General features: G+C 49.3%; 1 protein-coding gene across 2 annotated transcripts in view; it reads right to left on the bottom strand.

Moving 5' to 3' along the window:
- The window catches only part of LOC145338775 (pyridoxal kinase-like), a 67,437-nt gene extending 43,469 nt beyond the window's left edge, over nt 1-23,968 (bottom strand). For both annotated transcript variants that reach the window (XM_080183167.1, XM_080183166.1), the window contains exons 1-4: nt 23,729-23,968; nt 18,153-18,207; nt 8,771-8,875; nt 5,745-5,828 (exon numbers count right to left, since the gene is read on the bottom strand). In XM_080183167.1, the coding sequence (XP_080039293.1) occupies nt 5,745-5,828; nt 8,771-8,875; nt 18,153-18,207; nt 23,729-23,839 (355 nt within the window). In that variant the 5' untranslated portion in view covers nt 23,840-23,968. The remainder of the gene's footprint in view (nt 1-5,744; nt 5,829-8,770; nt 8,876-18,152; nt 18,208-23,728) is intronic.
- Between the last annotated feature and the right edge of the window lie 2,826 nt (nt 23,969-26,794).

Here is a 26,794-nt window from a genome sequence, read left to right as displayed (position 1 = left end):
CAATTGAGGAACTGAGTTCTGGAGTCGAGAGATAATGTTGCAGCTTTATAGGACCCTGATCAGACCCCACTTGGAGTACTGTGCTCAGTTCTGGTCGCCTCATTACAGGGAGGATGTGGAAGCCATAGAAAGGGTACAGAGGAGATTTACAAGGATGTTGCCTGGATTGGGGAGCATTCCTTATGAGGATAGGTTGAGGGAGCTCAGCCTTTTCTCCTCGGAGAGACAAAGGATGAGGGGTAACCTGATAAGAGATGTATAAGATGTTGAGAGGTATTGATCGAGTGGATAGTCAGAGGCTTTTCCCAGGGCTGAAATGGCAGCCACAAGAGGATAGGTTTAAGGTGCTGGGGAGTAGGTACAGAGGAAATGTCAGGGGTAAGTTTTTCACTCAGAGAGTGGTGGGCGCGTGGAACGGGCTGCCAGCAACGGTGGTGGAGGCGGATTCGATAGGGTCTTTAAAGAGACTTTTAGATAAGTATATGGAACTTAGTAAGATAGAGGATTATAGGTAAGCCTAGTAATCTCTAAGGTAGGGACATCTTCAGCACAACTTTGTGGGCCAAAGGGCCTGTATTGTGCTGTAGTTTTTCTATGTTTCTATGAGCTAGGATAATTGTCCTTAGAGAGGAAGTTTGACAGAGGCAGAAACAAAATCATGATTCCAAAATCATTGTTCCTGTGGAGCTGAGTCGAGAGGCAGCGATTTTTGGGCGTGCGAGGAGGCAAAAATAAGGTATAATTTTCTGTTTATTCCGTTTAACTTTTTATTTTTAGTGTTAAGTCGCGAGTTTCGGCGGTTTTTTTTAAATTAGTTAGAAACCGGAAGTCGTCACTAGGACGCTTACCGGTAGTTGTAGTTTTTTTTTTCGGGTTTAAAAACACCTACCTCCGTGTCTCGGCCTCATTGTTCCTGTGGAGCTGAGTCGAGAGGCAGCGATTTTTGGGCGTGCGAGGAGGCAAAAATAAGGTATAATTTTCTGTTTATTCCGTTTAACTTTTTATTTTTAGTGTTAAGTCGCGAGTTTCGGCGGTTTTTTTTAAATTAGTTAGAAACCGGAAGTCGTCACTAGGACGCTTACCGGTAGTTGTAGTTTTTTTTTTTCTCGTGCCCCTAACACTATAAATTAGTGCAGAGAGGATTCCCGATTCTCTACACTGGTAGAGAATCCCACCCTTCCACCTCCTCTAACCTAATTATAAGTGTGAGGGAAGTTTTTTTTTTATATTCTTACTTTTCTGCTGGTAATTGATTCAGGGATGGCAGTTCAGGCTGTAAGCTGCATCTCCTGTGGGATGTATGTAGTGAGGGACTCCCACAGTGTTTCAGGTGATTTTACTTGTGGGAAGTGTGTTAGATTGCAGTTTCTGGAGGAGCGTGTAAAGGAGCTGGAAGGGGAATTAGAGGAGCTCCGTATAATTCGGGAAGTGGAGCAGGACATAGAAAGGAGTTATAAGGAGATAGTCACTCCTAGGAATAAGTCTTGGGTCACTGCCAGGAAGAGGGGCAAAAAGCAGTTGGGGGGACAATCCCCTGGGGCTGTTCCCCTCCAAAATAGGTTCTCGGTCCTGGAGGCTACAGTTGAGGAGAAATCAACTGGGGATAGCCAAAGGGAGCAGGTCTCTGGGGGTGAGCCTATTGGCAAGCCTCAGGTGGTTAGGGGTAAGAGATTGGGCCTCGTGATTGGGGACTCCACGGTTATGGGGACGGATAGGAGAGTTGGAGGTAAGGGTAGGGACTCTGGGCTGGTGTGTTGCCTACCAGGGGCTGGGGTCCAGGATGTATCGGACAGAGTATTCAGGACTCTTAGGGGAGAGGGAGATCAACCCCAAGTTATAGTTCATGTGGGGACACATGACATAGGGAGATTAAGGGAAGGGGAGATTAAGCAAAGATTTATGGAGTTGGGATGGAAACTCAAGGCGAAGTCAGAAAGAGTAGTTATATCTGGACTCTTGCCTGTGCCACGGGATAGATTAGAGAGGAATAGGGAGAGGGAAAGTTTGAACTCGTGGCTGAGGGGATGGTGCAGGAGGGAGGGGTTCAGGTACTTGAGCAATTGGGGCTCATTCTGGGGAAGGTGGGACCTCTATAAGAGGGATGGTCTACACCTGAACCAGAGGGGAATCAATATCCTGGGGGGTAAATTTGCAAAAGCGATGCAGGAAGGTTTAAACTGATTCGGAGGGGGGGAGGGATAGTGAGGAAAGGGGGTGAAAGTGAGGGGGGCATAGTTGGGGAATGCAAGGCACGGCATAGTGGGGGTGGGGCGGAGCAGGGTTTGAAATGCGTGTACTTTAATGCGAGGAGTATTCGCAATAAAGTGGATGAACTTGCAGCGTGGATCAGTACCTGGGACTTTGATGTTGTGGCCATTTCTGAGACTTGGATAGAGCAGGGTCAGGAATGGATGTTGCAGGTTCCGGGGTACAAATGCTTTAGTCGGAGTAGAGAAGAAGGTAGAAGGGGGGGTGGGGTAGCATTGCTAGTCAAGGACTGTATCACAGTGTCGGAGAGAAAGTTTGATGAGGACTTGTCAGTTGAGGTAGTATGGGCGGAGATTAGAAATAGGAGAGGAGAGGTCACCCTGTTGGGAGTCTTTTATAGACCTCCTAAAAGTTCTAGAGAGGTTGAGGAAAGGATTGCGGAGACAATCCTGGTTAGGAGTGAAAGTAATAGGGTAATTGTTATGGGGGACTTTAACTTTACGAATATTGATTGGAGTTGCTATAGTTCTAGCTCGCTAGAGGGGTCAGTGTTTGTACAAAGCGTGCAGGAAGGTTTTTTGTCTCAGTATGTAGACAGGCCAACTAGAGGTGAGGCTATATTGGATTTGGTGCTGGGAAATGAGCCAGACCAGGTGCTAGACTTGGAAGTTGGTGTGCATTTTGGTGATAGTGACCACAATTCGGTTACGTTCACCTTAGTGATGGGAAGAGATAGGCGTGAACCTCGGGTCAGCAATTTTAGCTGGGGTAAGGGCGATTATGAGGCTATCAGGAGTGAATTAGGAAGCATGGATTGGATTAGGGGATTGCAGGGACTGGGAACATCTGAAATGTGGAATTTTTTCAAGGAGCAGCTACTGCGAGTCCTTGATAGGTATGTCCCTGTCAGGCATGGTGGATTTGGTAGATCTAGGGAACCGTGGTGCACTAAAAGAGTTGAGTCGATGGTTAAAAAGAAAAAGGAGGCTTATGTTCGGATGAGATTGGAGGGCTCAGATAGTGCACTAGAAAGCTTTAGATTGGCTAGGAGGGAGTTGAAGAGTGAGTTGAGAAGGGCTAAAAGAGGACATGAGAAGACTTTGGCTGATAGGATTAAGGAGAATCCTAAGGCGTTCTATAAGTATGTCAAGAACAGAAGGTTGGTCAGGGCAAGATTAGGGCCAGTTACAGACAGCAGGGGGAAGTTGTGTGTGGAACCGGAGGAGATTGGAGAAGTATTGAACCAATATTTCTCTTCGGTGTTCACGCAGGGGGACATGAATATAGCTGAGGAGGACATTGGGTCGCAGGGGTGTAAAATAGAAAGTATTACGGTTGATAAAGAGGATGTGCTGGAAATTCTTGAGGGGCTGAAAATAGATAAGTCCCCTGGTCCGGATGGGATCTACCCTAGGATTCTCTGGGAGGCTAGAGAGGTGATTGCAGAGCCTCTGGCTCAGATCTTCAGGTCGTCATTGGTCTCTGGTGTAGTCCCGGAGGATTGGAGGATAGCGAATGTTGTCCCATTGTTTAAGAAGGGGAACAGAGACTTTGCCGGGAATTATAGACCGGTGAGTCTTACTTCTGTTGTGGGCAAGGTTTTAGAAAAAATTATTAGGGATAGGATTTATAGTTATTTGGAGTGTAATGAATTGATTAGAAATAGTCAGCATGGTTTTGTAGCAGGTAGGTCGTGCCTTACTAACCTTATTGAGTTTTTTGAGAAGGTGACCAAAGAGGTGGATGGGGGTAAGGCAGTTGACGTGGTATACATGGATTTTAGTAAGGCGTTCGATAAGGTTCACCATGGTAGGCTTCTGCAGAAAATGCAGATGTATGGGATTGTGGGTAATCTAGGAAGTTGGATCAGGAATTGGCTATCAGATAGGAGACAGAGGGTGGTGGTGGATGGTAAATATTCATCATGGAGTGCAGTTACGAGTGGTGTGCCTCAGGGATCTGTTTTGGGGCCACTGTTGTTTGTAATTTTTATTAATGATCTGGATGAGGGTATAGTTGGGTGGATTAGTAAATTTGCTGATGACACCAAAGTTGGAGGTGTGGTAGATTGTGAGGAAGGGTGTCATAGTCTGCAGGGAGACTTAGATAGGTTGCAGAGCTGGGCCGAGAGGTGGCGGATGGAATTTAATGCGGAGAAGTGTGAGGTAATTCACTTTGGTAGGAGCAACAGATGTGTTGAGTATAGGGCTAACGGGAGGACTTTGAATAGTGTGGATGAACAGAGGGATCTAGGTGTGTGTGTACATAGATCCCTGAAAGTTGGGAATCAAGTAGATAAGGTTGTCAAGAAGGCGTACGGTGTCTTGGCGTTTATTGGTAGGGGGATTGAATTTAGGAGTCGCAGTGTAATGTTGCAACTGTACACTACTCTAGTGCGGCCGCACTTGGAGTACTGTGTGCAGTTCTGGTCCCCGCATTACAAGAAGGATGTGGAGGCGTTGGAGAGGGTGCAGAGGAGGTTTACTAGGATGTTGCCTGGTATGGTGGGGAGGTCCTATGAGGAGAGACTGAGGGATCTAGGGTTGTTTTCGTTGGGAAGAAGGCGGCTAAGAGGGGATCTTATTGAAACATATAAGATGATTAGGGGTTTAGATAGGGTGGATAGTGATAGCCTTTTTCCTCGGATGGAGAAAGCTAGCACGAGGGGGCATGACTTTAAATTAAGGGGGGGTAGCTACAGGACGGATGTCAGGGGTAGGTTCTTTACCCAGCGGGTGGTGAGGGATTGGAATGCCCTGCCTGCTGCAGTTGTAGATGCGTCTAGTTTGGGGGCGTTTAAGAGATCTCTGGATAGGTTTATGGACGAAAAGGGATTGGTATAGGCTAGTGGGTCATTGTTTTTGTAACTGGTCGGCGCAACATCGTGGGCCGAAGGGCCTGTTCTGCGCTGTAATGTTCTATGTTCTATGTTCTATGTTCTATGATGGACAAAAACACCAGAGAGGGAGGTGAGGAAAATTACTTTTCCAAAAGAGCAGAGAAGCAGACTCAATAGGAACTTTCAAAAGGGAATTCGGTAAATCTTTGAAAGAAAAATATTTGTAGGACTTTGGCAAAAGAGCAAGGGCAGTGGGATTAATTGGATAACTCTTTCAAAGAGCCAACACAGGTGCAATTGGCCGAATGGCCTCCTGCTGGGCTCTCTCATTGCACAATTTGCTGACCCAAACTCAATTCCAGATTGAGCACCTTGCTCCCATTTGTTATATTTATAACGCAATGTGAATTCACAGTCCGAACCCAACCCTCAATAGGGCAAATTATTCATGAGCCAATTAAATGAATGGATGTCCTCTCAAACAGAACCAATTTAAATTAGCAGCACAGACTTTGGGTCTAAAAAGAGCTGGCAATAATCTCAGCCATCAGTTTAAGCAGCATCAGAGGGCAGAGAGTGAAGGTCAGGACTTTCAATTATCTACAAGGTGACTCTCATGATTAGATAGGAATCACAAAGCAAATCCCTGCTCCATGTTACTGATCCATTATCTATTAGTTATTTTTTCAAGACTTACCATAAACCAGCTTGGGGTTCTGTCTCCTCAGCTCCTGAATAATTTCCATCACCTTATCCAGAAATGAAGTGTCTCTGGTGTAACCTTACAAACAGACAAAGTGTGTCATTCACTGTATAAAGGAATCAGGGAGCAGGAAGTTTCACACTCCCCATTCACCAGCTTTACAATGCGCTTCCGACAGATATCAACTCACCTCAGAAAGCTGAGTGGAAGTGCACATGTCCCCACAGGGTGGCACTTTCGAATAAGTCTTTGGCTTTCTTATAAGCAACTGTCCCAAATACTCCCAGGACAGGGACAACATGGGATGAGATACAGCGTAAAGTTCCTTCTACACCATCCCCATCAAACACAGTAAGAAGTTTCGCAACACCAGGTTAAAGTCCAACAGGTTTATTTAGTAGTAAACCCACAAGCTTTCAGAACGCTGTTCCTTCATCAGGTGAGTGGAAAGTTCTGATCAGGGAAGGGCATATAAAGACGCACACAGTTTACAGGGTACTGATTAGAATGCGAGTCACTACAGCTAATCATTCTAATCAGTACCCTGTAAACTGTGTGTGACTTCATATGCCCTTTTCTGATCAGAACTTTGCACTCACCTGACGAAGGAACAACGTTCTGAAAGCTTACGGGTTTACTATTAAATAAACCTGTTGGACTTTAATCTGGTGTTGTGAGATTTCTTACTGTGTTTACCCCAGTCCAACGCCAGCATCCCCACATCATGCCCATCAAACACTCCCAGGACAGGTACAGCACAGGGTTAAATACAGAATAAAGCTCCCTCTACACTGTCCCCCTATCAAACACTCCCAGGATAGGTACAGCACGGGGTTAGATACAGAGTAAAGCTCCCTCTACACTGTCCCCATCAAACACTCCCAGGACAGGTACAGCACGGGGTTAGATACAGAGTAAAGCTCCCTCTACACTGTCCCCATCAAACACTCCCAGGACAGGTACAGCACGGGGTTAGATAGAGTAAAGCTCCCTCTACACTGTCCCCATCAAACACGACACACGACAGCGCAGAGTCGCTGAGCAGAGACTGATAGCCAAGTTCCACACACATGAGGACGGTCTCAACAGGGATCTTGGGTTCATGTCACACTATCTGTAACCCCTGTGACTTGCCTGGGTTTGCAAAACCTCACTCACTGTGCTGTCTGGAGACAATACACATCTCTTTAACCTGTGATCAGTGCTCCTTCCACTCACGTTGTCAGCCACTTTCGGACTTGAACAGCAGGTTAGGTGTAAAGATTCGCATTCTAATCAGTAATCTCTAAACTGTCTGTGCTTTATATGCTCTGTCCGAGGCCAGAACTCTCCATTCACCTGACGAAGAGGGAAACCTCGAAAGCTTGTGCGTTTACTATCAAATAAATCGGCTGGACTAAAACCTGATGTTGTCAGACTTTTTACTGTGTTTCCCATCAAACACTCCCAGGACAGGTACAGCAGGGGGTTAGATACAGAGTAAAGCTCCCTCTACACTGTCCCCATCAAACACTCCCAGGACAGGTACAGCACGGGGTTAGATACAGAGTAAAGCTCCCTCTGCACTGTCCCCCATCAAACACTCCCAGGACAGGTACAGCACGGGGTTAGATACAGAGTAAAGCTCCCTCTGCACTGTCCCCCATCAAACATAGAACATAGAACATTACAGCGCAGAACAGGCCCTTCGGCCCACGATGTTGCGCCGACCAGCTTTTTTAAAAAAAAAACAACACTAACCCACTAATCTAAACCAATCCCATTTCGTCCATAAACCTATCCACAGATCTCTTAAACGCCCCCAAACTAGGCGCATTTACAGCTGCAGCTGGCAGGGCATTCCAGTCCCTCACCACCCTCTGGGTAAAGAACCTACCCCTGACATCCGTCCTATAACTACCCCCCCTTAATTTAAAGTCGTGCCTCCTCGTGCTCGCTTTCTCCATCCTAGGAAAAAGGCTATCACTATCTACCCTGTCTAAACCTCTAATCATCTTATATGTTTCAATAAGGTCCCCTCTTAGCCGCCTTCTTTCCAGCGAAAACAACCCCAAATCTCTCAGTCTCTCCTCATAGGATCTCCCCTCCATACCAGGCAACATCCTGGTAAACCTCCTCTGCACCCTCTCCAAAGCCTCTACATCCTTCCTGTAATGTGGGGACCAGAACTGCACACAATACTCCAAGTGCGGCCGCACCAGAGTTGTGTACAGTTGCATCATGACGCTGCAACTCCTAAATTCAATCCCCCTACCAATAAACGCCAAGACACCGTATGCCTTCTTAACAACCTGATCTACTTGATTCCCAACTTTCAGGGATCTATGTACACATACACCTAGATCCCTCTGCTCCTCCACACTATTCAAAGTCCTCCCGTTAGCCCTATACTCAACACATCTGTTATTCCCACCAAAATGAATTACCTCACACTTCTCCACATTAAACTCCATCCGCCACCTCGCGGCCCAGCTCTGCAACCTTTCTAAGTCACCCTGCAAACTATGACACCCTTCCTCACAATCTACCACACCTCCGACTTTGGTGTCATCAGCAAACTTACTAATCCACCCAACTATACCCTCATCCAGATCATTAATAAAAATTACAAACAGCAGTGGCCCCAAAACAGATCCCTGAGGCACACCACTCGTAACCGAACTCCATGACGAATATTTACCATCAACCACCACCCTCTGTCTCCTATCTGCTAGCCAATTCCTGATCCAATTACCTAGATCACCCCCAATCCCATACATCTGCATCTTCTGCAGAAGCCTACCATGGTGAACCTTATCAAACGCCTTACTAAAATCCATATTACACCACAGGACAGGTACAGCATGGGGTTAGATACAGGGTAAAGCTCCCTCTGCACTGTCAGCTGCATCAATAGTTACACAGTAAAAAGTCTGACAACACCAGCCAGACTTTTTACTGTGTTTACCCCAGTCCAACGCCAGCATATCCACATCATCAATAGTTACACTCAGTAAGTGAACCTTGCAATCTATGCCTACCTGTCAGTACATAATCGTAGCGAGTCACGTCATTCAGTTTGAGCCCTTCATATAGTGTCTGGAGCTCCTCCGCTGTCATGGTTTGTCCCTTCCAGTGCTCATATCCTAAATGTTAAACACAGAGGATTGTGAATGAGAGATGGTTGGAGGGAGAGAGACAAAGACCACTGCTTTAGGGGGTTTGTGCACTGCTGGCAAGGGGGAGTTCTAACAATTTACCTTCCATTCAAACCAATGGCTTGATCCAATTTGTGCCCTCGTTGATCTAGATTTGACAGTTTGTGACAACACTAACAGCAGCTGTGGGAACTGAATTGGATTATTATTGTCACAGATATCATTATACAGTGAAAAATATTGTTTCTTACAAGCCGTTACAAACATACCATTCATAGAGTACACAGGGGAGAAGGAAAGGAGAGGGTGCAGATTATAGTGTTACAGTCATAGCTAGGGTGAAGAGAAAGATCAACTTAATGTAAGGTAGATCCATTCAAAAGTCTGATGGCAGCAGGGAAGAAGCTGTTCTTGAGCCAGTTGGTACATGTCCTCAGCCTTTTGTGTCTTCTTCCCGACGGATGAAGGTGGAAGAGAGAATTCTGGGGTGCATGGGGTCTTTGATTATGCGGACTGTTTTTCTGAGGCAGCGGGAAATATAGATAAGTCAACGGATAGGAGGCTGTTTTGTGTGATGGACTGGGCCATGTTCACAACCTTTTGTAGTTTCTTGAAATACCAAGCTGCACTATAACCAGAAAGGAGGCTTTCAATGGTGCGTCTGAAGAAATTGGTGAGAGTTATAGTAGACATGCCAAATTTCCTTAGCTTTCTGAGAAAGTAGAGATGTTGGTGGGCTTTCTTAACTACAGCGCAGCATGGAGGGACCAGGATATATTGTTCATGATCTGAGTACCTAGAACCTTGTATTTCTCAACCATCTCCACTTCATCACAGGGCTATGTCTTCCACTACGTTCTCTGTTCAAGTTCCAGACTGTGATGGCAGGACTATTGTCTGATCTTTTACATACATCCATGTCCTGAATCTCCCAAGTGTTCCAGGAATGTTTCCTGGGTCCTGACACGAGATCCGCGACTATTTGTGAAGCTTGACTGCACTTTTTTGCATCAACGTTATGAAGACATTCCAATTCCCACCAAACGGTGAGAACAGACCATACAGAAAGGAGAAACAAGGAAATGGAACACATACAATTCAGGCCCCATTCAGCTCCCCTGAAAAACTACTACAAAACTATGGGCTGAATGGCCCTTTCTCTTTACTCATTCATACCACGGTATTGCTGGCAAGGCTGGTATTTATTACTCATCCCTAATTGCTCCTGACTTTGCTGATAGTCTGGAGTGACATGTAGGCCAGACTGGGTGAGGACACCAGATTTCTTCCCTAAAGAGACATTAGTGAACCAGATGGGTTTTTATAATAATCAATAATAGTTCCACGGTCACCATAACTAAAACTAGCATTATATTCCAGATTTAATAAGTGAATTCTTCTTTGAAATTCCATGAGCTGCAGTGCCCTACAATCGTGACTCAAGCAACATCAGTTGTGAGTGAAACCAGTTTCTTTTGGAATTCATTGCCAACATCCTCTGCTCTTGTCCTCTCTATCAGCAACAGAGCAGTGAGGAAGTCCTCCTTTGCTATATCTTTAGCACTGCTGCCTCACAGCACCAGGGACCCAAGTTTGATTCCCACTTGGCTTACTGTCTGTGCAGAGTCTGTATGTTCTCCCCATGTCTGTGTGGGTTTCCTCCAGGTGCTCCGGTTTCCTCCCACAGTCTGAAAGATGTGCTGGTTAGGTACATTGACCCAAACAGGTGCTAGAGTGTGGCAACTAGGGGCATTTCACTGTAACTTCATTGCAGTGTTAACGCAAACCTTAATTGCGATTAATACATAAGTAAATAAACTTTGTTTTTGTTCGCATGACAATTAACTGAGCTGTATTCCTCATGTCTATTGACTCATCGAACTGCAGTGAGAAACATTCACAGCCTAAGTCTTGGTGTATTTGCTGAGACACATATCCTGAAGAGTAATTCCACCCTGCTGGCTACTGTTAAAGCACCAAGCGGCACGCTCTTGATGGCTGTCATCATTCCATGTTTGTTTTTGAAGTCTTTGAACAAGGTGTCCGCAGCGACTATCACAGCCTTCCTCATAACTTCACCATCGGTGAACAGCAGACAGCTAATGTGAAAAGACACCTTTTTGCCAGCCTTGCCTTTTGCCACATGTTTTGAAAAGAGTGGCTGTTAACATTCTCTTGAATTTCCCAACTTTGAACGATGCTGCTTAAATGGAAATTTGCTTGAAATTTTGCATGCACTGTCTTAACACCACTCCAAATCAGCTCTTTTACTTAAGGCCAAACTCTGTAAACAAATGAGACAAACGATTTTGCCTTTGACATCCACTAAAAAAATATTCACTTGCCCATTCCAGGTGGAAATGGGAGGATTCTGCTCTCTTGGAGGTCTCTCGCTCATCATTTTGTCTTCACCCAGTTTATCCAATGTCTTTACGCCTGCGATTCAGCAGTCAACGAGCTGATTTGGTCATCACTGTGAGATATCAGAGTCCTGCACGTTTACAGCAGCAATTCAGCAGTCAGTGAGAACTGACTTTTCACGATTCCAGGACCAACTATTTGGAGACCATGGAGTTAAGGAGAGCATTTCTGTGCTGGAGAAAGAGGATGTCACAGAGGGTTCAGGAACAAAATCAATTTGGCTGGAGCTGAGGAACAAAAAGGGTGCGATTCCATTGCTCAGTGTAGTCCAGAGACCAACAACTAGTGAGAAGAATATAGGAGAACAAATCTGCAGGGAATCATAGAATCCCTGCAGTACAGAAAGAGGCCATTCAGCCTATCTAGCCTGCACTGACGACAATTTCACCCTATCCCCATAACCCCACATATTTATCCTGCTATCCCCAAAACTAAGGTCAATTTAGCATGGCCAATCAACCTAACCCACACATTTTTGGAGTGTGGGAGGAAACCGGAGCACTTGGAGGAAACCCACGCAGAGACGGAGAAAGTGTGAACTCCACACAGACAGTGACCCAAGCCGGGAATCGAACCCAGGTCCCTGGTGCTGTGAGGCAGCAGTGCTAACCACTGTGCTACTGTGCCCCTGGGAATTACAGAGAAATGCAAACATTATAGAGAAGTTTTAGTGGGGTCTTCAACTATCCAAATGCAGACCGAGACAGTGACAGCGTAAAGGGTAAAAGTTCCTGCGTTGTGCCCAGGAGAATTTTCTGTAGCTGTTTGTGTCCAGACCAACAAGTAAGGATGCATTATTGGACTTGGTTCTTGGAAATGAAGTGGGCCAAGTACATCAAGTGTCAATGAGGGAAGATTTAGGAGACTGTGATCATTCAATCGGAAGATTTAGGATAATGATAGTAAAGCAAAATAGACAATCCAGAATAGAAATTATTAACTGGGGGAGAGATGACTTCAATGGGGCAGGAACAGAGCTGGACCAGTTAGACTGGAACAAAAGGTCAGTGGGAAAAACTATAGCTGAACAATGGGATACCTTTACAACAGAAATGGTCCGGACATAGTCGCACTATATTCCCTTCAAAGAGAAAGGTAGGACAAAGAAATCCAGAGCTCCCTGGATGAAAAAGGAGACAGAAATTAAAGTAAAGAAGCAAAGTATGTTTATAACAGGTGTCAGGTAGAAAATACAGTTGAGAACCAAGAGGAATAGAGAAGGGTCACAGGAGAGGTGAAAAAGCACATTTAGAGAAGGGAAGAGGGATTCTGAGAAAAGATTGGCAGCTAAAACAAAGGGGAATCCTAAAATCTTCTATACGCACATAAACAGTAAAAGGGTGCTAAAAGGAATAGGGCTGAATAAGGAACTAAAACGGATTTTACACATGGAGGCTGGGGGCATGGCTAAGGAATGAAATAAAAACTTTGCGCATGTCTTTACCAAGGATACACAGGCCATTGTGACAACTGAGGAAACTCGTCCCTAGGAGAGTTCAGAATTGAAAAGGGGAAAGTGTTGAATAGACTGTCAGGACTGAAAGTTGACAAGGCACTGGGATCAGATGAGATGGATCCAGGGATATTGAAGGAAGTGAGAATGGAAATTGCAGGGACATTGGCCCTAACCTTCCAGCTTCTCCAGACTCAGGGAGGTGCCAGAGGACTGGAGAATTGCAAATGTTACACCCTTGTTTAAAACAGGCTGTACAGATAGCCCCAGCAATTACTGGCCAGTCAGTTTAACATCAGTGGTGGGCAAGATTCTAGATACAACTATACCGGATAGAATTCATAGTCACATAGTAAAATATGGGTTGACTGGGAAGAGCCAGCATGGATTTCCAAGGGGAAAATTGGGTTTAACTAACTTGCTGGAGCTTTTGGAGGAGGTAACGGAAAGTGTCGATAAGGGTAACACTTATGAGCTAGGACTCCAACTGTCCACATTACATACTAATGATTTGGAAGACGGAACTGAATGTATTATCTCCAAATTTGTAGATGATACAAACTTGGGTGGGAGGGTGAGCTGTGAGGAGGATGTGGAGATGCTTCAGTGTGATTTGGACAGGCTGAGTGTGTGGGTATCTGCATGGCAGATGCAGTATAATGTGGATAAATGTGAGGTTATCCACTTTGGTAGCAACAATAGGAAGACAGATTATTATTTGAATGGGTGTAAACTGAGAGAGGTGGAAACTCAGCAAGACCTTGGAGTCCTCATGCATCAGTCACAAAGTAAGCACGCAGGTACAGCAGGCAGTAGTTATAGAGTGATAGAGGTTTACAGCATGGAAACTTGTCCATGCTGCCCTTGTTTCCTAAAACCCCTGAGCTAATCCCAATTAGCCGCATTTGGCCCATATCCCTCTATACCTATCTTACCCATCTAATTATCTAAATGCTTTTTAAAGGATAAAATTGTACCCACCTCTATCATCATCTCTGGCAGCTTGTTCCAGACACTCACCACCCTCTGTGAAAAAATTGCCTTTCTGCCACTTTTGTATCTCTCCCCTCTCACATTAAACCTATGCCCTCTGGTTTTAGACTCCCTACCTTTGGGAGAAGATATTGACTATCTAGCTGATCTATGCCCCTCATTATTTTATAGACCTCTGTAAGATCACTCCTCAGCCTTCTATGCTTCAGAGAAAAAAGTCCCAGTCTATCCAGCCTCTCCTTATAACTCAATCCATCAAGTCCCAGTAGCATCCTAGTAAATCTTTTCTGCACTCTTTCTAGTTTAGTAATATCCTTTCTATAATAGGGTGACCAGAATTGCGCACAGTTCTCCAAATGTGGCCTTACTGATGTCTTGTACAACTTCAACAAGATGTCCCAACTCCTATATTCAATGTTCTGATCGATGAAACCAAGCATGCTGAATGCCTTCTTCACTACTCTGTCCACCTGTGACTCCACTTTCAAGGAGCTATGAACCTGTACCCCGAGGTCTCTTTGTTCTGTAACTCTGCCCAGTGCCCTACCATTATCTGAGTAAGTCCTGCCCTGGTTCAATCTACCAAAATGCATCACCCTGCATTTGTCTAAATTAAACCCCACCTGCCATTCGTCAGCCCAATGGCCCAATTGATCAAGATCCCATTGCAATTGGAGCAAAAGAAGGCAAATGGTATTGGCCTTTATAACGAGAGGATTTGAGTATAGGGATAGGGGCGTTTTACTGCAACTTACAGGGTGTTGGTGAGGCCACACCTGGAGTACTGTGTGCAGTTTTGGAGTCCTTATCTGAGTAAAGAGGGAGTACAGTGAAGGTTTATCAGGCTGATTCCTGGGATGGCAGGTCTGTCACATAAGGAGAGACTAAGTCAGTTAGGATTATATTCACTGGAGTTTTAGACGAGTGATGGAGGGATCTTATAGAAATCTATAAAATTCTACAGGGTAGATTCAGAAAGAATGTTCCCAATGGTGGGGGAGTGCAGAACAAAGGGTCATAATTTGAGGATAAGGATAAATGTCTTAAGACTGTGGTGAGGAGAAATTTCTTCACTCAGAGTGGTGAATGTGTAGAATTCACTACCATAGCAGTGAAGTTAGATGAGGCCAGAACATTGTGTGATTTCAGGAAGGAATTAGATATAGGGCTTGGGGCTAAAGGGATCAAGGGATATGGGGGAAAGGGGATCAGGATATTGAATTTGATGATCAGCCATGGATGGCAGAACAGGCTTGAAGGGCTGAATGGCCTACTCCTGCTTCTAATTTCTATGTAATGCTGTTGATGTGACATGCATAGGTTTTCAGAAGGCATTCGATACATTGCCGCACAACAGACTTGTGAGAAAAGTTATAGCTGATGGAATAAAAGGGGCAGCAGCAACATGGATATGAAACTTGCTGAATAACAGGAAGCAGAGAGTAACGGTCAATGGATATTTTCTGTCTGGAGGAAAGTTTCTAGTGGATTCCCCAGGGGCCAGGATTTCTTGATATTTATTAGTGATCTAAATCTTGTTGTGCAGGGGACAATTTCAAAATTTGTGAATGATACAAAACTTGGAAGCATTGTAAACTGTGAAGAGGGCAGCGTAGAACTTCAAAAGGACAGAGACAAGTTGGTGGAGTGGGTGGATAGATGGCAGATGTGGTTTCACCAATACCCCATACAATTGCAACAACACTTCTCTATTTTTATACTTCAGTCCCTTTTAAATAAATGCCAACATTTCATTTACCGTTTTTATTACATGCTATACCTGCATACCGACTGTCTGCAATTCATGAACACATACACCCAGATCCCTCTGCCCGGACGCATTTTGAATCTGCTTCCCATTTAGGTAATAATTTGGCTTTCTGCTGGACAACCTCACACTTATCCACATTACACTCCATCTGCCACATTTTGAATCTTACATATCTCAATCATGTCCCCACTTAATCTCCTCAGCCCCAAGGAAAACAACCCCAGTCTATGCAATTACTCTTCATTGCTGAAACTCTCCAGCCCAGGCAACATCGAGATAAATCTCCTCTGCACCCTTTCCAGTGCTATCGTATCCCTCCTAAAATGTGGATTCCAGAACTGCACACAGTGCTCTAGCTGTGGCCTAACCAATGTTTCAAATAGATATGATTATAAAGAGGTCACCTAAGACATGTCAGACAATGTGACACCTGTAGCTGGTATTCCTTAAATACAGCTGAAAGTCCATTTGTGTATTTTCAATGAACACAAAATAGAATCCAGAAGTTTAAGAAGGCACATTGCGTGAGACAGATGTGAAATAAATCCCAGGATTATCAGTGTCTCAGTTAAGGTGATGGTTTCATCAAGTGTGACGCTGAGCAACTTGAGTAAATCCGGAATAAATTCCAGGTCTAACCGAGGCACTGCGCAGACGCTGGCTGGAGATCGTAACAACGCCCAGTCCCAGGGAGCCCTGTGACGGCGCCTTGTTGTTTGATTAGCTACACACAAACTCCAGCTTACCTGTAAGGAACTTCAGGCTTTGTTATCCTTCTCATGGTCAACCAGAATAATGCAATAAGTGAAATGACACAACAAACCTTACACATCGGTACCCCAGTGAGAGTCAGTGTGTGTATGGGACCTGTACCCCAGTGAGAGTCAGTGTGTGTATGGGACCTGTACCCCAGTGAGAGTCAGTGTGTGTGTGAGACCCGTACCCCAGTGAGAGTCAGTGTGTGTGGGACCCGTACCCCAGTGAGAGTCAGTGTGTGTGTGGGACCCGTACCCCAGTGAGAGTCAGTGTGTGTGGGACCCATACCCCAGTGAGAGTCAGTGTGTGTGGGGGACCCGTACCCCAGTGAGAGTCAGTGTGTGTATGGGACCTGTACCCCAGTGAGAGTCAGTGTGTGTGGGACCCGTACCCCAGTGAGAGTCAGTGTGTGTATGGGACCTGTACCCCAGTGAGAGTCAGTGTGTGTGGGGGACCCGTACCCCAGTGAGAGTCAGTGTGTGTATGGGACCTGTACCCCAGTGAGAGTCAGTGTGTGTGGGGGACCCGTACCCCAGTGAGAGTCAGTGTGTGTATGGGACCTGTACCCCAGTGAGAGTCAGTGTGTGTGGGGGACCCGTACCCCAGTGAGAGTCAGTGTGTGTGGGGGACCCGTACCCCAGTGAGAGTCAGTGTGTGTATGGGACCTGTACCCCAGTGAGAGTCAGTGTGTGTGGGGGACCCGTACCCCAGTGAGAGTCAGTGTGTGTGGGGGACCCGTACCCCAGTGAGAGTCAGTGTGTGTATGGGACCTGTACCCCAGTGAGAGTCAGTGTGTGTGGGACAAGTACCCCAGTGAGAGTCAGTGTGTGTATGGGACCCGTACCCCAGTGAGAGTCAGTGTGTGTGGGACCCGTACCCCAGTGAGAGTCAGTGTGTGTGGGACCCGTACCCCAGTGAGAGTCAGTGTGTGTGGGACCCATACCCCAGTGAGAATCAGTGTGTGCGGGACAAGTACCCCAGTGAGAATCAGTGTGTGCGGGACAAGTACCCCAGTGAGAATCAGTGTGTGCGGGACAAGTACCCCCAGTGAGAGTCAGTGTGTGCGGGACAAGTACCCCAGTGAGAGTCAGTGTGTGCGGGAGCCGTACCCCAGTGAGAGTCAGTGTGTGCGGGACAAGTACCCCAGTGAGAGTCAGTGTGTGTGGGAGCCGTACCCCAGTGAGAGTCAGTGTGTGCGGGACAAGTACCCCAGTGAGAGTCAGTGTGTGTGGGACCCGTACCCCAGTGAGAGTCAGTGTGTGTGGGACCCGTACCCCAGTGAGAGTCAGTGTGTGCGGGACAAGTACCCCAGTGAGAATCAGTGTGTGCGGGGGAGCCGTACCCCAGTGAGAGTCAGTGTGTGCGGGACAAGTACGCCAGTGAGAGTCAGTGTGTGCGGGACAAGTACCCCAGTGAGAGTCAGTGTGTGCGGGACCTGTGTGTGTGGGACCCGTACCCCAGTGAGAGTCAGTGTGTGTGGGACCCGTACCCCAATGAGGGTCCGTGTGTGTGGGCCCAGTTATCTCGGGTGTCAGTTCCCTCTTTATTTCATGGGAAGCATGTGTTGCAGCTGAAGGCAGCATTTGTTGCCCATGTCCTTTAACCAAGAGGCTTGTTTGGCCACTTTAGTGGGCAGTTACATGTCAGCCACAACCTTTATGCCAGGGTTCAAATCACAATAGCTATTTGGCAGACTGAGGTTATTTGGCCCACCTTCAAAATACTTACCCTATAATTGATCTTCCCCCTCTCATTGGCAATTAGAGATGGGCAATAAATGCTGTCTTAGCCAGCAATGTTTCAACCTCCTGAATGAACAACAGCAGTAGTGATATTATTTCCGAGGAAATGTCTGGAGATCTGAATCTTACCCGTGTGGTTGGAGAACTGAACCGAGTTCACTAAATCCACTTCGAATCCCAACACCTGTTGGTGCAAAACACAGTCAGGTTACAGACAGGGAGATTGGGGAGGGGCAGATTTGGAGTTGGATTTGGATTGGCAGAGTCTGGGTTTGTTACGGGGACTTCCCTACCTGGGAACATATTTTGGCGTGTAATTTTTTGGTGAGTAATTTTGGGGGACATATATTTTAGGGTAGACCTGGGGGTATATTTTGGGGTTTATCCAGGGAGTATATTTTGAGGTACGTTTGGTGGGTATATCTGAGGGGTATATTTTGGGTATATCTAGGAGATATATCTCAGGGATATATTTTGGGTGTATCTAGAAGTTTACTTTGGGATATATGCCAGGGTGCATATTTTTGGGTATTTCTATGGAGTATATTTTGGGGTATATCCAGGAAGTATATTTTGGTGTATATTTCAGGTATATCTATGGGATATATTTTGAGACACATCTCAGGAGTATATTTTGGGTGTATCTGCAAGTTTATTTTGGGATATAGCCAGGGGGTGCTCTAGGGTAAATTCAGCCTGCATTGCAGGTATATTCAGGATATATTTTTGGCTGAACTTCGGATATATTCAGGCTGAACTTCGGATATATCTGGGGGTATATTTTGGTTTATTCAGGCTATATTTCTGGCACTATTTTGGGTATATCTGGCGCTGCGTTTATTCGGGGGGTATTTCGGGTCCATCTGGGGGGGGTATTTCGGGTCCATCTGGGGGGGGTATTTCGGGTCCATCTGGGGGGGGTATTTCGGGTCCATCTGGGGGGGGTATTTCGGGTCCATCTGGGGGGGGTATTTCGGGTCCATCTGGGGGGGGTATTTCGGGTCCATCTGGGGGGGGTATTTCGGGTCCATCTGGGGGGGGTATTTCGGGTCCATCTGGGGGGGGTATTTCGGGTCCATCTGGGGGGGGTATTTCGGGTCCATCTGGGGGGGGTATTTCGGGTCCATCTGGGGGGGGTATTTCGGGTCCATCTGGGGGGGGTATTTCGGGTCCATCTGGGGGGGGTATTTCGGGTCCATCTGGGGGGGGTATTTCGGGTCCATCTGGGGGGGGTATTTCGGGTCCATCTGGGGGGGGTATTTCGGGTCCATCTGGGGGGGGTATTTCGGGTCCATCTGGGGGGGGTATTTCGGGTCCATCTGGGGGGGGTATTTCGGGTCCATCTGGGGGGGGTATTTCGGGTCCATCTGGGGGGGGTATTTCGGGTCCATCTGGGGGGGGTATTTCGGGTCCATCTGGGGGGGGTATTTCGGGTCCATCTGGGGGGGGTATTTCGGGTCCATCTGGGGGGGGTATTTCGGGTCCATCTGGGGGGGGTATTTCGGGTCCATCTGGGGGGGGTATTTCGGGTCCATCTGGGGGGGGTATTTCGGGTCCATCTGGGGGGGGTATTTCGGGTCCATCTGGGGGGGGTATTTCGGGTCCATCTGGGGGGGGTATTTCGGGTCCATCTGGGGGGGGTATTTCGGGTCCATCTGGGGGGGGTATTTCGGGTCCATCTGGGGGGGGTATTTCGGGTCCATCTGGGGGGGGTATTTCGGGTCCATCTGGGGGGGGTATTTCGGGTCCATCTGGGGGGGGTATTTCGGGTCCATCTGGGGGGGGTATTTCGGGTCCATCTGGGGGGGGTATTTCGGGTCCATCTGGGGGGGGTATTTCGGGTCCATCTGGGGGGGGTATTTCGGGTCCATCTGGGGGGGGTATTTCGGGTCCATCTGGGGGGGGTATTTCGGGTCCATCTGGGGGGGGTATTTCGGGTCCATCTGGGGGGGGTATTTCGGGTCCATCTGGGGGGGGTATTTCGGGTCCATCTGGGGGGGGTATTTCGGGTCCATCTGGGGGGGGTATTTCGGGTCCATCTGGGGGGGGTATTTCGGGTCCATCTGGGGGGGGTATTTCGGGTCCATCTGGGGGGGGTATTTCGGGTCCATCTGGGGGGGTATTTCGGGTCCATCTGGGGGGGTATTTCGGGTCCATCTGGGGGGGGTATTTCGGGTCCATCTGGGGGGGGTATTTCGGGTCCATCTGGGGGGGGTATTTCGGGTCCATCTGGGGGGGGTATTTCGGGTCCATCTGGGGGGGGTATTTCGGGTCCATCTGGGGGGGGTATTTCGGGTCCATCTGGGGGGGGTATTTCGGGTCCATCTGGGGGGGGTATTTCGGGTCCATCTGGGGGGGGTATTTCGGGTCCATCTGGGGGGGGTATTTCGGGTCCATCTGGGGGGGGTATTTCGGGTCCATCTGGGGGGGGTATTTCGGGTCCATCTGGGGGGGGTATTTCGGGTCCATCTGGGGGGGGTATTTCGGGTCCATCTGGGGGGGGTATTTCGGGTCCATCTGGGGGGGGTATTTCGGGTCCATCTGGGGGGGGTATTTCGGGTCCATCTGGGGGGGGTATTTCGGGTCCATCTGGGGGGGGTATTTCGGGTCCATCTGGGGGGGGTATTTCGGGTCCATCTGGGGGGGGTATTTCGGGTCCATCTGGGGGGGGTATTTCGGGTCCATCTGGGGGGGTATTTCGGGTCCATCTGGGGGGGGTATTTCGGGTCCATCTGGGGGGGGTATTTCGGGTCCATCTGGGGGGGGTATTTCGGGTCCATCTGGGGGGGGTATTTCGGGTCCATCTGGGGGGGGTATTTCGGGTCCATCTGGGGGGGGTATTTCGGGTCCATCTGGGGGGGGTATTTCGGGTCCATCTGGGGGGGGTATTTCGGGTCCATCTGGGGGGGGTATTTCGGGTCCATCTGGGGGGGGTATTTCGGGTCCATCTGGGGGGGGTATTTCGGGTCCATCTGGGGGGGGTATTTCGGGTCCATCTGGGGGGGGTATTTCGGGTCCATCTGGGGGGGGTATTTCGGGTCCATCTGGGGGGGGTATTTCGGGTCCATCTGGGGGGGGTATTTCGGGTCCATCTGGGGGGGGTATTTCGGGTCCATCTGGGGGGGGTATTTCGGGTCCATCTGGGGGGGGTATTTCGGGTCCATCTGGGGGGGGTATTTCGGGTCCATCTGGGGGGGTATTTCGGGTCCATCTGGGGGGGGTATTTCGGGTCCATCTGGGGGGGGTATTTCGGGTCCATCTGGGGGGGGTATTTCGGGTCCATCTGGGGGGGGTATTTCGGGTCCATCTGGGGGGGGTATTTCGGGTCCATCTGGGGGGGGTATTTCGGGTCCATCTGGGGGGGTATTTCGGGTCCATCTGGGGGGGGTATTTCGGGTCCATCTGGGGGGGGTATTTCGGGTCCATCTGGGGGGGGTATTTCGGGTCCATCTGGGGGGGGTATTTCGGGTCCATCTGGGGGGGTATTTCGGGTCCATCTGGGGGGGTATTTCGGGTCCATCTGGGGGGGGTATTTCGGGTCCATCTGGGGGGGGTATTTCGGGTCCATCTGGGGGGGGTATTTCGGGTCCATCTGGGGGGGGTATTTCGGGTCCATCTGGGGGGGGTATTTCGGGTCCATCTGGGGGGGTATTTCGGGTCCATCTGGGGGGGGTATTTCGGGTCCATCTGGGGGGGGTATTTCGGGTCCATCTGGGGGGGGTATTTCGGGTCCATCTGGGGGGGGTATTTCGGGTCCATCTGGGGGGGGTATTTCGGGTCCATCTGGGGGGGGTATTTCGGGTCCATCTGGGGGGGTATTTCGGGTCCATCTGGGGGGGGTATTTCGGGTCCATCTGGGGGGGGTATTTCGGGTCCATCTGGGGGGGGTATTTCGGGTCCATCTGGGGGGGGTATTTCGGGTCCATCTGGGGGGGGTATTTCGGGTCCATCTGGGGGGGGTATTTCGGGTCCATCTGGGGGGGGTATTTCGGGTCCATCTGGGGGGGGTATTTCGGGTCCATCTGGGGGGGGTATTTCGGGTCCATCTGGGGGGGGGTATTTCGGGTCCATCTGGGGGGGGTATTTCGGGTCCATCTGGGGGGGGTATTTCGGGTCCATCTGGGGGGGGTATTTCGGGTCCATCTGGGGGGGGTATTTCGGGTCCATCTGGGGGGGGTATTTCGGGTCCATCTGGGGGGGGTATTTCGGGTCCATCTGGGGGGGGTATTTCGGGTCCATCTGGGGGGGGTATTTCGGGTCCATCTGGGGGGGGTATTTCGGGTCCATCTGGGGGGGGTATTTCGGGTCCATCTGGGGGGGGTATTTCGGGTCCATCTGGGGGGGGTATTTCGGGTCCATCTGGGGGGGGTATTTCGGGTCCATCTGGGGGGGGTATTTCGGGTCCATCGGGGGGGGTATTGACGGGGGTCCATCTGGGGGGGGTATTTCGGGTCCATCTGGGGGGGGTATTTCGGGTCCATCTGGGGGGGGTATTTCGGGTCCATCTGGGGGGGGTATTTCGGGTCCATCTGGGGGGGGTATTTCGGGTCCATCTGGGGGGGGTATTTCGGGTCCATCTGGGGGGGGTATTTCGGGTCCATCTGGGGGGGGTATTTCGGGTCCATCTGGGGGGGGTATTTCGGGTCCATCTGGGGGGGGTATTTCGGGTCCATCTGGGGGGGGTATTTCGGGTCCATCTGGGGGGGGTATTTCGGGTCCATCTGGGGGGGGTATTTCGGGTCCATCTGGGGGGGGTATTTCGGGTCCATCTGGGGGGGGTATTTCGGGTCCATCTGGGGGGGGTATTTCGGGTCCATCTGGGGGGGGTATTTCGGGTCCATCTGGGGGGGGTATTTCGGGTCCATCTGGGGGGGGTATTTCGGGTCCATCTGGGGGGGGTATTTCGGGTCCATCTGGGGGGGGTATTTCGGGTCCATCTGGGGGGGGTATTTCGGGTCCATCTGGGGGGGGTATTTCGGGTCCATCTGGGGGGGGTATTTCGGGTCCATCTGGGGGGGGTATTTCGGGTCCATCTGGGGGGGGTATTTCGGGTCCATCTGGGGGGGGTATTTCGGGTCCATCTGGGGGGGGTATTTCGGGTCCATCTGGGGGGGGTATTTCGGGTCCATCTGGGGGGGTATTTCGGGTCCATCTGGGGGGGGTATTTCGGGTCCATCTGGGGGGGGTATTTCGGGTCCATCTGGGGGGGGTATTTCGGGTCCATCTGGGGGGGGTATTTCGGGTCCATCTGGGGGGGGTATTTCGGGTCCATCTGGGGGGGGTATTTCGGGTCCATCTGGGGGGGGTATTTCGGGTCCATCTGGGGGGGGTATTTCGGGTCCATCTGGGGGGGTATTTCGGGTCCATCTGGGGGGGGTATTTCGGGTCCATCTGGGGGGGGTATTTCGGGTCCATCTGGGGGGGGTATTTCGGGTCCATCTGGGGGGGGTATTTCGGGTCCATCTGGGGGGGGTATTTCGGGTATATTCTGGCTGTATTGCGAGTGTATCTGGGGGGGTATTTAGGCTATATTTCAGGCTAAATTTCACGTACATTCGGGCTGTATTGGCGGCATATTTCAAGTATACCTGGGGCTGTATTTGGTGTATATTCAGGCTGTATTGGGTATTTATTCAGGGTATATTCGGGCTGTATTTGGGGCTGTACCGAGTAGATATCGGGGCTCTGTGCCGGCTCTCACTGACCTGCAGCGGGAAAGCGGCCGATTTGTTTCCCACGAAGCCGCGGACGACGTGACTCTGGATGGAGAGGACCCGGCACTCGGGCTCGGGTTGGGGCTGGTACTCGGGCAGCATGGCGGTGCGCTGCGGAGCGGGGCCTGTGCCTCAGTGTGTCCGGCCAGGGGAAGGTGCTGCACTGGCGCCGCGCTCAGTCCCGGATCTCCCGCTCCGCTCGCGCTCTCCGGCACCGGGGCTCAGGCGCGGCGCGGACACCTACCGGAAACAGCGTGAGGTCCTCAAAGGCCGCTGATGCGCCGGGAAAAGGCCCTATCAGCGTCCCGGTCTCCCAGCAACCGGTTACCCGGCAACCGCGAGGTCACCGTGGGGGTGGGGCTGAGCTGTCCCCATGGAAACGCACCCGCCCCGCCCGGTTACCATAGTGACACCTCCCCGCTCCTGGGCCGAGTTCCCGCCATCGCCCGGAGCGGAAACTGAGCCAGAGCCAATTCCCGCCAGGAAAACTGGAGACAGCTCCCCATCCCGGCCCCAAACCCCGTCCCGGCCCCAAACCCCATCCCGGCTCCCCATCCCAACTCCCCATCCCGGCCCCAAACCCCATCCCGGCCCCAAACCCCATCCCGGCCCCAAACCCCATCCCGGCCCCAAACCCCATCCCAGCCCCGCGCCCCGTATCCCCCAAACCCCATCCCGGCTCCAAACCCCATCCCGGCCCCAAACCCCATCCCAGCTCCCCATCCCGGCCCCAAACCCCGTCCCGGCCCCAAACCCCGTCCCAGCTCCCCATCCCAGTCCCGCACCCCGTACCCTCCAAACCCCATCCCTGCTCCAAACCCCATCCCAGCTCCCCATCCCGGCTTCTCATCCTGGCCTCTAAACCCCATCCCCATCCCAGCTCCAAACTCACTCCAAACCCTTCCCATTCCCAAAATTCCATCTGCATCCCGACTCCAAACTCCATCCCCAAAACCCCAGCCCCAAAATCACGGCTCCACATCCTGGCTCTCCATCTGCAGTCCACATCCCCATCCAAACCCCATCCCCAAAACCTGGTCCAATTCCCATCCACAAAATCCCAGCTCCAAACTCCATCCCCAAATCCCAGCTCCAAACTCCATCCCTAAAATCCCAGTTCCAAACTCCATCCCCAGAATCCTGGCCTCATCCCAGCTCCAACCCAAATCCATCCACATCCCATCCAGCTCTAATCTACATCCCGGTCCCATCCTCTCCCAAAAATCCCGATTCCATCCATACCCCATCCCGACCCCATCCACAAAATCCTGACCCCAAAATCCCGATTCGCCATCCCTGCTCCATACTGCCCCCCAAACCCATTGCATCCTGGCTCCAAACTCACTCCAATCCCCATCTGCAAAATCCTGGCCTCCATCCTGGCTCCAACCGCCTCATCCCAGCCCAAACTCCATCCACATCCAATCTCAACCCTGTCCTGGCCCCAACCCGAGCTCCCACATCCATCCCAACTCCATCCCCAAGCTCCTGAGTCCATTTCCCTCCCTGGACTCTGTCCAGACCCTCAGGCTCACAATACACCCCAAGAGGAGTTTCCAAACTCATGTTTGCACCATCTTGAAGAGCCCTTATTTCCATATTAACCAACTCCAGCCCGTTTCTGATTATCTGCTGCTCAAATCCCCTTTAATGCTTTTGCCACCTTTAGCAATTATTCCAACACTTCCTATAAACCTGAAACCATCTCAAACTCTGCTGCCTATATCCAAACTCTCACCATATCCCATTCCCCCCCACTCCCCAAGAAACATTAACTCCTCACAAAAAAACTGGAAACAAATGGGTCATTTTCTAGTTGACTTACATGATGAGTAGTGTGCCACAGGGATCAGTGCTGGCACTTCAACTTTTTACAATTTATATAAATGACTTGGATGAAGGGATGTTTGCTAAATTTGCTGATGACACAAAGATTGGTAGGAGAGTAAATTGTGAAGTGGACATAAGGAGCCCACAGAGGAATATAGATAGGCTAAATGCTTGGGCAAAGATCTGGCAAATGGAAATACTGTATGGGAAAATGTGAAATTGTCCATTTTGGCAGGAAGAATAAAAATGTTATCCAAATGGTAAGAGATTGCAGATCTCCGAAATGCAGAGAGACCTGGGTGTCCTAATGCATGAATCACAAAAGGTTAGTACACAGATACAGTAAGTGTGATGATACCGTGCCTTTAAGAGATATATTTATGTCAAGTTTCTTGTGAGAGACTGTTTTGTTGCAAGGAGTCGATTTGTCTGGAAGAATATGCAGCTCTACGCTGAGACTGCAGGATAATGACTCAATTTCGCTCGTGGTATGTCTGTCTAAACAGAGTTAATGCATTTGTGTTTACTTGGTTTTTCCCTTACATTTTCTGAGTAGAGTTTTGATTGGGTTGATTGACAGAAACAGAGACGTGTTTAATAGAAGAAGCTAAGCTTGCAGGGAAAACAGTTTCTCTCTTTAAAAAAGAAAGATTGCTGCCTGGTTCTGAAAGAAGCAACAGGTGTCTCTCTCTGTGTCTCTAGAAGTGCTCTGGCAACCAGAGTACAAGCATGTAAGTCTGTGTTTGCTAACTGATTTTGAAGAGTGGTTTAATTCTGTAAGGGGAATATTGCTTGAATTAGAACTCAGAGAAATAATTTGCAGTTCAGAATTGTATCTTAGAGCCAAGTGTCAAGTCTGGGTGATCCTTGGATCATCTAGATTTGAAACATTGGCTCTGCCCTCTCTCCATGAGTGCTGTTAGACCTGCTGAGATTTTCCAGCATTTTATGTTTTTGTTTCAGATTGCCTTTATATGAGAATTATATCTCATCATGTTTAAGCTTTTTTGAATTGGTAAATGTTAAGCTACCTCATTTGTTATAGTTAAACTACGTTGTTGAATAAAGTTTGTTAAGATAAAAGCTCCCTGGTATTTCAGTAGAATCGTGCCTGGGGTGAAACAACTTCATGAAGCACAGTTGGGGGACATGCCCCTATCAGCATCAATGGGAATGAAGTGGAAATAGTCGAGAGCTTCAAGTTTCTAGGTGTCCAGATCACCAACA

Source organism: Carcharhinus amblyrhynchos, unplaced genomic scaffold (assembly GCF_965287045.1).
Source record: "Carcharhinus amblyrhynchos unplaced genomic scaffold, sCarAmb.v2.hapA chromosome_169, whole genome shotgun sequence".
Lineage (NCBI taxonomy): Eukaryota > Metazoa > Chordata > Chondrichthyes > Carcharhiniformes > Carcharhinidae > Carcharhinus > Carcharhinus amblyrhynchos.
Note: the sequence above shows the minus strand (reverse complement) of the source record. Positions and strands in the feature narration are given on the sequence as shown.